At 43.3% G+C, this 12,596-nt stretch overlaps 1 protein-coding gene across 6 annotated transcripts in view; it reads left to right on the top strand.

Moving 5' to 3' along the window:
• LOC119723774 (transmembrane 9 superfamily member 2-like) overlaps positions 1–12,596 on the top strand; it is a 29,124-nt gene that overhangs the window by 6,086 nt on the left and 10,442 nt on the right. For all 6 annotated transcript variants that reach the window (XM_038194630.1, XM_038194626.1, XM_038194625.1 and 3 more), the window contains exons 3-10: positions 2,562–2,567; positions 3,724–3,791; positions 6,200–6,427; positions 7,448–7,589; positions 9,155–9,279; positions 10,546–10,681; positions 11,157–11,242; positions 12,240–12,357. In XM_038194630.1, the coding sequence (XP_038050558.1) occupies positions 2,562–2,567; positions 3,724–3,791; positions 6,200–6,427; positions 7,448–7,589; positions 9,155–9,279; positions 10,546–10,681; positions 11,157–11,242; positions 12,240–12,357 (909 nt within the window). The remainder of the gene's footprint in view (positions 1–2,561; positions 2,568–3,723; positions 3,792–6,199; positions 6,428–7,447; positions 7,590–9,154; positions 9,280–10,545; positions 10,682–11,156; positions 11,243–12,239; positions 12,358–12,596) is intronic.

Below are 12,596 nucleotides of genomic sequence, written 5' to 3'. Positions count from 1 at the left end.
GCCTTGAAATATTCCATCACCACTGAAGCGTGTCTCCAGTACTACAACCCAGAGATACACACTGTGCTGGAAGTCGACGCATCACAGAAGGGTCTGGGAGCCTGCCTCCTTCAAAACAACAGGCCGATAGCATTTGCGTCGAAGAGTCTTTCCCCGGCACAAGCCAACTACTCTAACATAGAGAGAGAAACACTAGCCCTAGTGTTCGGCATCACCAGGTTCCATAGCTATCTCTTCGGGAAAGAGTTTACACTCCACACTGATCACAAGCCACTTGAGATGATCTGGAAGAAACCCCTCTCGAGTGCACCACCTCGTCTGCAACGCTTGCTAATTAAGGTGCAAGGATACAACTTTGACGTACAGTACAGACCAGGGAAAACAATGACGCTATCAGATGCCCTGAGCAGATTGCCAAACCCGACAAAGAGTGATGACATACCCCTAGACAGACTGGTCGGCAGTTTTGATGTCTATGAAGGCCAAGACGCCATGTGCATGGACCTTGTGCATTTTGGGCAGTCTAAGCAAGAGCAACTGCAGAGAGAAACAGCAAGAGACCCTGTACTAAGTGCACTGTGTCAGATAATATACAGTGGCTGGCCAGACTCCGTCAAGGAACTACCTCGAGACCTACGGGTCTACTGGCCATACAGGGATGAGCTTGGTATCTCCTGGGGAATAATCTTCAAAGGAAGACAGGTCATCATTCCAGACTCACTTCAGACGGATATCTTACAACAGCTCCATACAGGCCATATGGGTATAGAGAAGACAAGACGTCTAGCCAGAGAGTCGGTCTACTGGCCCAACATCAATCGCCATATTGATGAACTTGTCAAAGCGTGTTCCTACTGCCAGGAATCCCAACCCAAACAGCAAAAGGAACCATTGGAGCCACATCAAGTACCTTCGACCCCCTGGACCAAACTTGGCACTGATCTGTTTGAAATCCACGGAGACAACTATCTACTGATAGTTGACTATCATTCGAAGTACCCTGTCGTTCACAAGTTGAACAGCACTACCAGTGCAGCAGTTGCTGGCATCACTTCACACACATTCAGCCTCCTTGGAGCACCAGCTGAGGTTATGTCAGACAACGGCCCCCAATTCGTAGGCAAACACTACGAAGACATGTGTAACACATGGGGCATCAAGCACACAACTTCGTCTCCACGTTATCCACGTTCAAACGGTTTCGTGGAACGTTCAGTCAGAACCGTCAAGTCAGTGATCAAGAAATGCCAGAAGTCTGGACAAAATGTCGACATAGCACTCTTGAACCTCCGTGCAACCCCTGTGGACTCCAAACTACCGTCACCAGCTGAAATTCTCTTCGGCAGACCGATACAAACTACCTTGCCAAACAACCACCTGCAAGCAAACCCCCAGAAAGCTGAGGATATCAGAGACCAGCTAGAGGCAAGACGACAAAAGATGAAGACCGACCATGATGCCAAACAAGCAGTAAAAGAACTCCCACAACTCTATGTTGGCCAACGAGTGCGAATCCTGGACCAGCAGAACCACACTTGGTTGCCTGGTGAAGTCACAACAGTCTGTAAGGAACCTAGATCATATGAAGTCACCACACCCAATGGACACAGACTACGTCGCAACCGTTCGCACCTACGTGAGATGCCCAGCCAGATGAAATCCCTGGCTACGCCCAAACGAGTTCGATTCGCTGATGAATCACTTCCACTGTCCAACAAGAAGCTAGACACAGAAGCTGTGAAACAAACAGACCAAAACAAAACAGACCGAAACAACACAGATCGAAACAAGTCTCCGACTGTCACTCGCAAAACAAAATCTGGACGCACAATCCGAAAACCAGCCAGATACACTGAATAATATCGCACACCCAGATTATACATAGCAGATACTTCAAACAATTGGTTCAGAAACGATATTTCACATTTAATTTCATATGGAAACAAAAAAATAACCCACACGATTTGAAACAGAACTCAAAGTTTCATATGTTTATTAAACCCGTTTCAGTACATTTATTGTTGTTTAAAGTTAAATTTGTTAACAGTTCAAAAAGGAAGAAAGCAAGAAAGTACCAAAGTCAAATTTCAAAAGAAAGAAAGTACTAAAGTTCACTTTGTTACTGTTCAAGTTAACTTTGTTACTGTTAAAGTTAAATTTGTTACCGTTCGAAAAGAAGGTACTAAGACTGTGTGCCACATATTGCAGAGAAACTATTGCAGAGAAACAAAAGTTGTAGTTGTCAGTAAGATATGACCACCAATGTTTCATATGCCTGTCAATTGAAAAGCCATCACTACACATTTCATGTAAATGCTTGCTGATTAAGTAAATTCCAGTTTTATGTGTACACCAATCATTATTCCTGAAATTGTACTTTCAAAAGGGGAGGGATGTTGTGATACTTCATGAGCACTACTTTGTATGCGCGCAAGCACATTAGGTGAACAGTTCGCCCGCGCTCACTCTTACATTATGTCTGATGAATAAAGCTGCAGTGGCACAGAACCTGAGAATAATCTCCTCTGAGTTCTTCATTGATTCATCTCACTTCAAACCAGTGCCAGGTATATTTATAGGACGTAGACCCTTGGGTCTCATAATAGCACTCCGCACTAATGACGTCAATTTTGCTCAACGCTAGTACGAGCGCATACCCTTTATGTCAGACAAACTTTTGAACAATCACGCACGCACATGCATCCAGCACACCTGAGACCGCATATACATTCGCTTAGAAGCGGTGCTTCAAGCCTGCGTGTAATCTTCACACGAGAAGTTCGTACAGCATGCTTGTCTGAGATCCATGTACTTGCTTCTATTTTTAACATTAGTGCAGAGTGCTATTCAATCATCTTTTCAGTGTCAACCAATGTTTTGCCTAAATGCTCTAATCTTGTTCAGTAGCTGGTCACAGGTATTGTCATGCGCCAACTTGACCATCGGTCCAAATTTAAAGGGATATTATGTCCTGGAGTGCGCCCAATTGGGCTATAAAATGCATTTTAAACAAAAGTATGTTAATTGGAAAGAGCATTTATAAACGTCCGAACAACCATCCTTTAAAAACTGGGCGTTTTTGTGTTATTGCGAGAACCATGCCAGAAAGAATTTCAGGGTCAAAATTTTGACTCTTAAAAATCGAGCTGTTGGGTAGTAGTCGTGATTCCTGCCACACATGTTCCATCAGCGCATCGCATTCTGCGGACGTGGGAGAACCAACATTTGTGTATTGGTGCTGTGTGATGATATGTGTCGCCCACACACAATGTAAAATGTCCGCCGCGTCTGAAGTAAACATCTGGGATTTTTCGTCTTTTCTCAGGAACAGTGCGACATTAGGTTAGTTTCCTTTTAAATTTCAACCGGACCTTCGAAATAGGATGAGTAAACAATCCAAAACATAAACATTTGAGGCCGGAATGCCTGTTTAAGCTGGGACCTAGGCCAACATAGTGTTCCAGTTTGGCCGGCACAACTACAGTTGTCCTGGACTTAATTGGCATAGTTTTCACGGCAGAATTCATCAAAAACATGTCTCTTTGCCATCCATGTCGTAAAAATAAATGTTAGGTTCTCTAGGCCAGCAATTTTTTACATGTATACGTGAATGTATTTTTCAAACCCCAATCCTCAAAAATTAATTGTGTTGTTCATATAATAGAGTGGTCCAACATCAAAGTATGGATAAATACTTGTCTGTTAATGTTTTTCTTCCTGCAGAGCTTGGTACAGTTGTATGTGAATCGCCTGAACACAGTAAAAACTGTGATCCCCTATGCATATGAAAGGTAAGCTCCCAGTCCAGCCCTCAAAAGAGTTTTCCCCTAATAGGCTCCGTGCGCTCCAAAAATAGAGGGCATCTTTTTAACACTTTTGAGAGCACATAAGTACGTACCACTTCCTGAATGTGCCAAAGCTATTAGCCGCAGCGTCTTCGCGGTCATGACGACCAGGCGGCCCTATGTACCGTAATTTCCTGCGGATAAGGCGCGCGGCGGATAAGGCGCAGGTCCCTAAAATCACCCAAAAAAAATTCAAACGCCAACAGATAAGGCGCACCGCCGCATAAGACGCATGTTTGACCGCAAAGAACACCAGGCGTCACCCGGTGTCGGTACATCGCCACAAAGGGGCCATTGTGTTGCCTTAGAACGATCACACTATTCGGAGGATGAATTAAACCGTAACTACATTGGCTGGTCACATGTAGAGCCATGAAGCACTTTTCCCGAGACGATAAGTCCAGTGCGGACAGTGCGAGTCGGTAAAAGCGGCTCAGGAAAGCGTACATCCGGCCCGAGCGCCCTGTTATGCATACAGAGACCGCACGAACCTGCACGTGCAGTGGCCGAACATTTTGTAGAAACACGCTGCGGTGTATCATCAAGTCTGAGCGGTAAAATCTCGTTAAAATATATATTTTAACGGACAAATACATACACAGAGAAGAGAGATCACGTTCTGAGAATTAATTTGCGGAAATTCTCTTTCTCCACCGATGTATGTTATTTTCTACGATCCAAATTCGTCCTGATACGCTACTGTAGTCATGCACGGAACATCACGGTCTGGTACCGTACGTAGGCCGTAGTCACTGGTTCCTGGCCCACATCATAGCTTCGATTCTGTAAGCATGCGATGGGAACCAACGAATACTGATGGCACTGCTGCCGCACGGAACATCGTACAGCGGCATGGCTTCGACGACGTGCATCACAAATGCGTCAGAATTATCGGCCTTTTCGTCAAGATTTAGCGTGTCAAGATGAAATAATATCGTGTAAACGATTATGTTGTGCATGCAAATGGCGTGTGTAATATTACTGTGCGTATCGGCGGCTGAAAATGTGATCGGCAATTTGTTTTCTGTGTACGGTGAGTCATTATACTGACACTGTGACAGCTCGGTTACTTCTCCCACGCGGCCTGGGTAAATTTTCCCGTGTCGAAAGTCCAAGTGCGGACAGTGGTCACATTTGACCATTTCTCATTACCATCGTCTCGGTAAAACCTTCCAAAAAAAAAGTCCAGTGCGGACACGGCTAAAGTCTAAAGCAGACTTCGAAGATATCCTGTACAATAAACACCCTCAACGTTCACACAATAGAACTTGAGTGAATGCGATTTCTAAACGTTTAAGTAATTCTGATTGCAGCATTTTCGGAATGAAAAAACGGCCACAAAGAAAACCGTTTGTATGACGGCATTGTTGGAACGAAAGCACGATCACTAAGGGGGATCAACGCATTGCGGCATTGTTGGAATGAAAGCACGATCATGGGGGATCAACACATCGCGGCATTGTTGGAATGAAAATACGGTCACAATGTCTGGAGAGTTGAGCCTTGGTTGACCGCATTATTGATTGCGGCATTGAGAGAATTCTTCACACAAAGAAAAATTTGAACTCAAGCGACACCAGATAAGGCGCACCTGTAGATAAGGCGCAGCGATGTTTTTGTGGTCTAGAAAGTCAGATAAGACGCGTCTTATCCGCAGGAAATTACGGTATATGCCTTGCCTGCCCCAACTTTGGGAAGCCCCTAGAAAAGGCGGGGTAAAAAAGGTTCGTTATCCATTCCTGGCTGGCATCCCACGGGCAGTGGGATGAAATCAAGATCTGGGTGAAATCAAGATCAAAGTACATGACTGCGATGTCTTTCTTGTTAGCAAGCTGAAGACTTTTGGTCAATTTTTTGGACCGACAGACAGACCATCCAACCGACATACGACCGATCGTCCGACCACCAAGTGAGTAAGCTCCTGCCAGAGCTTAAAAATAGGAAATGGTTAGAGAAACCCCTGAAATCTCCCATTGAGAAGAACGCCCTAGGAGAATGAAAAATAGGCATCATCAAACCCCTTAGGATGACAGGAAAAAAGTGAGAGTGCACAATAAGCTCAATCCATGTTTAAGAAGCCTTGCATGACAGTTTTGCATTAGATCGATCAAAATGATCCCTGCCAGAGCTAAAAATGAAATCCGTCAAAATGATCCCTGTCAGAGCTTAAACAAATGATGCCGAAAAATGCGACACTGATGGCACGGATGCATATGGAACACCATACTTTTGGTCAATTTTCGGGGACGGACAGACAGACAGACAGACCGACCGACCACCAAGAGACATGTAAAAGCTCCTTCCAGAGCTTAAGAACTAAATAATGGACCATGTTGACATTGTTCTTCTTTCAGTTTTGACTTCTGCAAAGGAGAAGCTTTGGAAGCCGATCCTATGGTTGAGAACATTGGCCAGGTGTTACTAGGGGACCGTATCACCACTTCACCATACATCTTCACCTTCAACCAAACGCAGGAGTGCGTTACTGTCTGTGAGAAGACGTACAATCCTGATGTTGACAATCACATGCAAGAGTTGGACTTCCTGCAGCAAGCGATCAGGCTCAGCTACCAGAATCACTGGTTGGTGACAACTGCAGTTGTTGTAGTTGAATGTAAATCAAAATGAATACTTCTGAATATGAGTATAAATGCTGGCCAAGTAGTTTGAACTATGTAAGGAGTAGCGTTGTACACATAGGAATACAGTTTCATGTGAGAAGGCTAGAGGCTGGTTTCTTCGTATGAATGAAAATTTAACATTTCCGGGAAATTTTCGAGTTGAAATTTTAATCGTTGTGAAGTTATAGAAATGACTGGATACCTGAGTGGAATTTGAACCTTCGACCTCCAGATTACAATGAGCTATCTGGCCTTCGGCCAAAAAAGATTCTCTGGTTTCTGGTCTGTGCGCGCATCGCCGTAGCCATACACGTCGGCAATATTAAAAAGTTTTTTTTTCACTGTAAGATGATGTCTCATAAACTGCCAAACTCACTGGTTTGACTGGAATCCTGCTGCTGCACAATTTAAACGTGTTTTTAGATGGGGTTACGGTCGAGTATAAGCTTTATGTGGCCTCTCTGGGCTCCCATATGTTTCGCACTAAATTTAGTCGGGCACCATTTGCAGATGGTGTTGTTATTTTGTAATTGTGCGTCTGGAAGCCAGACTGAGGTGAGCGATGGTCGTGTTTGCAAGGGAACAGACTTATGTCCAGCCTGGTTATAGTTTTCTCAGATTTTTGTCTTGACTGTCCAAATTTCCCGAAGAATGTTTGTGTCGGTCGAGATTGTAAGTGGGTGCAGAATTCTCAAGCCTAAGTTATGGCCTTACTTGAGGTCACCTCAAACTCCACACTGAAGAATATTTTTGAGAGTTTTAAGTGTATCGAAGCATCATCTGCAACATCAGCTGACATTTGAAGAAGCGGAAAAAAGTAGGGAAAAAAAACCCTGCGTCGCCGCATCACTTTTGGGGCAAGCTCCATACTAGAAACCGAAGACCTTGTTTTGGCCTATATGTTGGCAGTTTTCCCAATTTGTCACCATATTTATCCAAGGGCGCTAGTCAGAAGCTATATATAAACCTTTTTCTAATCAGGATTGTGGACAACCTGCCTGTGACATGGTGCTTCAACGTACATGAAGAAGGAAGTGATGATCAAAGGTATTGTTCTGCACAGCTCCCTATTGGTTGCTATATCGACAAGCAGGGTATCAACGAAGATTTCTGCTTCTCTTATGTGAGTTGCACTTTATAGATCTACATTGCACCTGAATGTCACAACCTTAAACTTGTTTTATTTCCAGATGTGTGTAGTTTGTGGTGTGCTGTGCTTATGATCAGTCATTGTTATATTTTGCCTTTGATTGTGCTTATATGATTATGGTTGCCAGTGTTGTAGGTCTGAGACCTGGGCCCAATTTCATAGAGCTGCTTAAGCAGACAATTTGCTTTAGCACGAAAAAAACATTGCTTAGTAAAATTAGGTTACCGGCCAAAACTCCATGTGATGTACATTGCTTGTGACTGGTATTTAGCTGTTGTTTACTTAGCATAACAATCGCATGGAGTTTTGGCCGGTAACCTGATTTTATTAAGCAAGACGTTTTTGTGCTTAAGCAAATTTTGTGCTTAAGCAGCTCTATGAAATTGGCCCCCTGGTCTCGGTCTCAAGACCGTCTCAAGACCCTTTTTTCGGTCTTGGTCTCGGTCTCGATCGTCCTATCAAAGTCCCGGTCTCGGGAGGGCTGGTCTCAGTTTCGAAGCTCTGGTCTCGGTCTTGGTCTCCGATGCCAAAGTCTCATGTTTTACCCCCGAGATCTGTTGAGACCGCTTGAAAATGCGCCATTCACATATAACTTTTATTTGCAAGCTGAATTATGTACAAGGCTAGTCTTTATTCCAAACATAAAAGAGTTTGTAAAGTGTAAGTTTTCATGCTGAAGAAAGAGATTGAAGCCTGAACAAAAGACCAGTCAATTCAGCTTGTTGATTCGGTACCCGAGCATAGTTACGTTGCCCACGTAATTCACTGGTACACATTGTACTGTCCTAGACGTGACCACCAGCGCTTGCACATGCAAATGTAATACGTTCTTGTGCTTCATGCTTTACACATGCTTTACCCTAATTTTTTTTTACCTTCAACTGAACAATTGTAACTTCTATAACATCAAGTTCAAGGTCCTGCAGAAACTGAACAGCCCTGCTATGCCAAAGAAATAAGCAGTGGTGCCGTATGGTTTTAAGAACCACTGGTAATTGTGGGGCAGTGGAAAAGGAGGCAAACAAAACGGCTGATATTTGACCTACTTTTCAAAAACAAATTTGAGCTAATATATGCAGCAAAGAAAATCTAAAATCATGCATGAAAATGGCTTTCAGTAAAATCGTGGCATTTAGCAAACAATAAAACCACGCAACTTATACATTTAAACCAACACAGTGGATGTTTTTCATCATCTCAAGATCACCCACATTTCAAATATTTCAATTGAAAAATGCCATTCGGATATCCAGTTGATGATTGAATAGTTCAATATTTGGTGTACATTGTATTTGGAACAGGCCTTATTATATTCAGTCTTAGTGTGTTAATTGCTAGAGCCTTTCTCAATGTTCTGGGACCAGTTTCTCAGAGCTATGTAGAAGAAAAGGTAACATTGGTTAGCAAATTTGAGGTGGGAACCAATCACAAGTAGACACATCACATGACATTGTGGCTGTTAACCTATTGCAACAATAGTGTGCTTTCATTGTGCACTTAGCACAACTGTGAATTTTGCCCTTGTTCCTTTAATACAGGCAAGTTCTGCAGAGAAGGACACCTACTATTTCTTCAACTATATCAACATCACCATTACCTACAACCAGCTTTATGAGGACTCGAGTATTGGTCGCATAGTCTCCATCCAAATGCAGCCTGATAGGTAGGCAGTTTAAAAAGCAGTCACTTTATTTGATTTTTTTTTCAAAAAAGGATGCAAAAGAGAGATCTACAAGTTAAGGCCAAAAAGAAAAGTCTCTGGTTTCTGGTCTGCGCGCATGTCACTGTAGCCATGCGCATCAGCAAAATTAAAAAGTATATTTTTTTAATGTAAGATGATGTCTCAAAACTGCCAAACTCACTGGTTTGACTGGAATCCTGCTGCTGGACAATTTTAACGTGTTTTTAGATGGGTTATGATCGAGGGTAAGCTTTATGTGGCCTCTCTGGGTTCCCATATATTTTGCACTAAATTTAGTCAGGCACCATTTGCAGATGGTGTTGTAATTTTGTAATTGTGCGTCTGGAAGCCAGACTGAGGGAGCGATGGTCGCTAATCTGGCACCTGTAAACGCTTTTGAATTAGCGCAATATGTAAGGGAGCAGACTAATGACCAGCCTGGCAGCAGATGCACGATGTCGATGTCGCTGTATGGTCTGACGTCACCGTTTTCTCTGATTTTTGTCTTGACTATCCAAATTTCCCGAGGAATGGTCATGTCGGTCGAGATCGTACGTGGATGCAGAATTCTCAAGCCTTATGACCTTTACTGAGGTCACCTCAAGCTCCACTCTGAAGGATATTTTTTAGAGTTTAAAGGGATCAAAGAGTCATCTGCAACATCAGCCGACATTTGAAGCCAAAAAAAAAGTAGGGGAAGAAAAACAAAAAAAACGTGTCGCCGCACCTCTTTTGGGGCAAGCTCCATACCAGAAACCGGAGACTTTTTTTGGCCTAAGGCATCCTTCTGGATTAATGGAAGAAAATAGTTGCTCAGCTGATAGCTTCGCTCGCTGTCACTTCTATCATGGAGGCCCCTGTCAAGGGATCCTCATGAGTATACAGTGATCATGTGCCCAGATTCGTCTACAAGCCGAGTACTGTCCAGCCTCAATTAACTTAAAGTGGTACATTTTTTAAGTGGTAACCTCTTTCACCCATATTTGTATTTTTCAGGTGCGAATCAAGAGGGGAGGTTTTGGGGGTCGGATAGCCCCTTCCCCCCCCCCCCCCTTTGCTCTTACACCAACAAAATAATAACAATAATTGCATCAGTGACAATGTTCTGCTTATGCTCAGTAGGCTGGTTCTGAATAGTCCACTAGACTAGTCCAACTATAGTCAACTAGCAAGGGCTAACCATAGTTCCCTCTGATATCTGTGCATTGTGTTGCTGACTTTTTTCTTTTTGTATCTTTATCCGGACAGCATCAACCACCAAAAAAACGGTGGTAACTGCCAGATAAATCCGAGCCAGAACAACCCCGACAGTTTCCGAATGGCCATCCCAGCTGAACTGAAGGAACCTATGTCCATCAGATACACGTACAGTGTGGAATTCGTGGTGAGTTGGAAGACTAGGAAACGATAGGTCTCGTTCAAGTAATGTCATTTCCTACAGATCATCCACCTGGATCAGCGTTTTGAGTGTCAACTTGCATAGCGCACATTGGCTGCGTCGTATTTCGAACACATTTCGAGCAGCAAGCGCACATGTTTGGAATATTTTCAAGACTGCGCAATGCGTGCTTGATTGCATAAAATACACAGTGGCAGTTCTACAGAGATGGCTGTCATTGAGCGAGCCCTATAGACACTATTGGAAGACTATGAAACAAGAACGTGGGTCATGCTACAAATTCGTAGGCATGTACGACTAGTCTACTAGTCGCCAATGCTATAAAGCATAGGTAGTGGCGACCATCAATTTCTAAATATTTACTGTACTATTTGGCTTGGTACATAGATTTGGTTATGTAGCAGCATTAACTGGTGAGCTAATGTATAGTAATGTTTTTTGGTGGTGTTCTTTCCCACAGCTCAATGAGGACTTACGATGGCAGTCTCGATGGGAATATGTCTTGGGATCCATGGGCAAACCACACAACAAAATCTTCTACTTGAGGTATGCAGTCAAGTAACAAAAAAACCTGGGGAAAAACATTAATATAAACACGAACAAAAAAAATTGACTGTAGAGGGATATTAACCTGCGACTTCAATAATACTGTACTATATAGTATTGTGTGAAATTTGGATTCTGTGAAATACAGACTCATTGTTTGTATTGTTTGAATCATATCACTTTCTTCGTGAATCTGATTGGTTAACATAAATATCGCGTCTGGTGAAATCGGAGTGCTGCCCGCACACCTTTCTGGTGACATCGGATCCAGTGAAATCGGATGTGAAAATATCCAGCATGTTTGATTTCATCCTGTACATCACCCAGTATACGGTCAGATCAGTCCAAGCTTTTAGAGCACACCTCTCCAATCTGTACGTCTGATGGACCGATGATCCAGTGAATCGGTAGAATCAGAAAGGTGTGCAGCGAGGGGCTTTAGGAGTCCAGGTTTCATATTACGGCAGATCTCCTACAACTGAGCTATCCCGCCCTGTGTTCCTAATTCTCCCAATTTGTCAATGTCCTTGTTCGCTGGTCGCCAGCCACAGCAAACGCCTGCCAGGGCACCACAAGGGGTGAAGTTTGAGGCTCTATTACGGGTCAAGTTCTGAAAGCCCAATCACAAGTCAATCACAAGCCGATCCCGCAACTCAATCACTAGTTATCCATTCAGATTCACAATCATTGTCAAGTAACAATCGTCATTCATTCCCTGAGGCATCAGAAATCCCCAGCAAAATGCCTGAAGCTGAATGCAGCTTGTTTTTCCATCTTACTTGGGTAGTTGTGTCTCTTCAGTCAAATGTGGCGATCTTAACAGGCTTTGAACGCACTGCAAACTAGAAACCCTCAGGATGTGAACAAAGTACATTGTTTTCCAATAGTTTATATTGGAAACTTAGTTGCTTCATTTGACACATAACCCAAGAGGTAATCTACATGTATGCTTCTGTGTTTGATTTTATATTTGTTCCTGTTCCACTCCCGCCCCCAGTACCATCAATTCTCTTGTCATTGCTGGGTTCTTGTTATTGATCGTGGGGCGAATCCTGCATCACAATGTCTACCCAGGTGAAGAAAGTGTAAAGAAAGCTGGAAGTGAACGTGCACGTGTAAGTACAGTGTTTTTTCCTGTTTACCCTATAACCATACCAGATCCCATAGATGGTTTTCTGGGTAGTATTTTACAGGATTTTGTGGAAGGTATTAAAACCTGTACCCAATTTCATGAAGCGCTGCGATGCGTCGCAACTCGAGTTACGACGTGTAACACGTCGCAACTCGCAAAGTGTCGTATCATCATCAAGGTTTCACTCGCATACTGGAGAACACTTTGCACACAGGCATTGTA

Source organism: Patiria miniata, unplaced genomic scaffold, assembly GCF_015706575.1.
Source record: "Patiria miniata isolate m_02_andy unplaced genomic scaffold, ASM1570657v1 HiC_scaffold_17, whole genome shotgun sequence".
NCBI classification, from domain to species: Eukaryota; Metazoa; Echinodermata; class Asteroidea; order Valvatida; family Asterinidae; genus Patiria; species Patiria miniata.
Note: the sequence above shows the minus strand (reverse complement) of the source record. Positions and strands in the feature narration are given on the sequence as shown.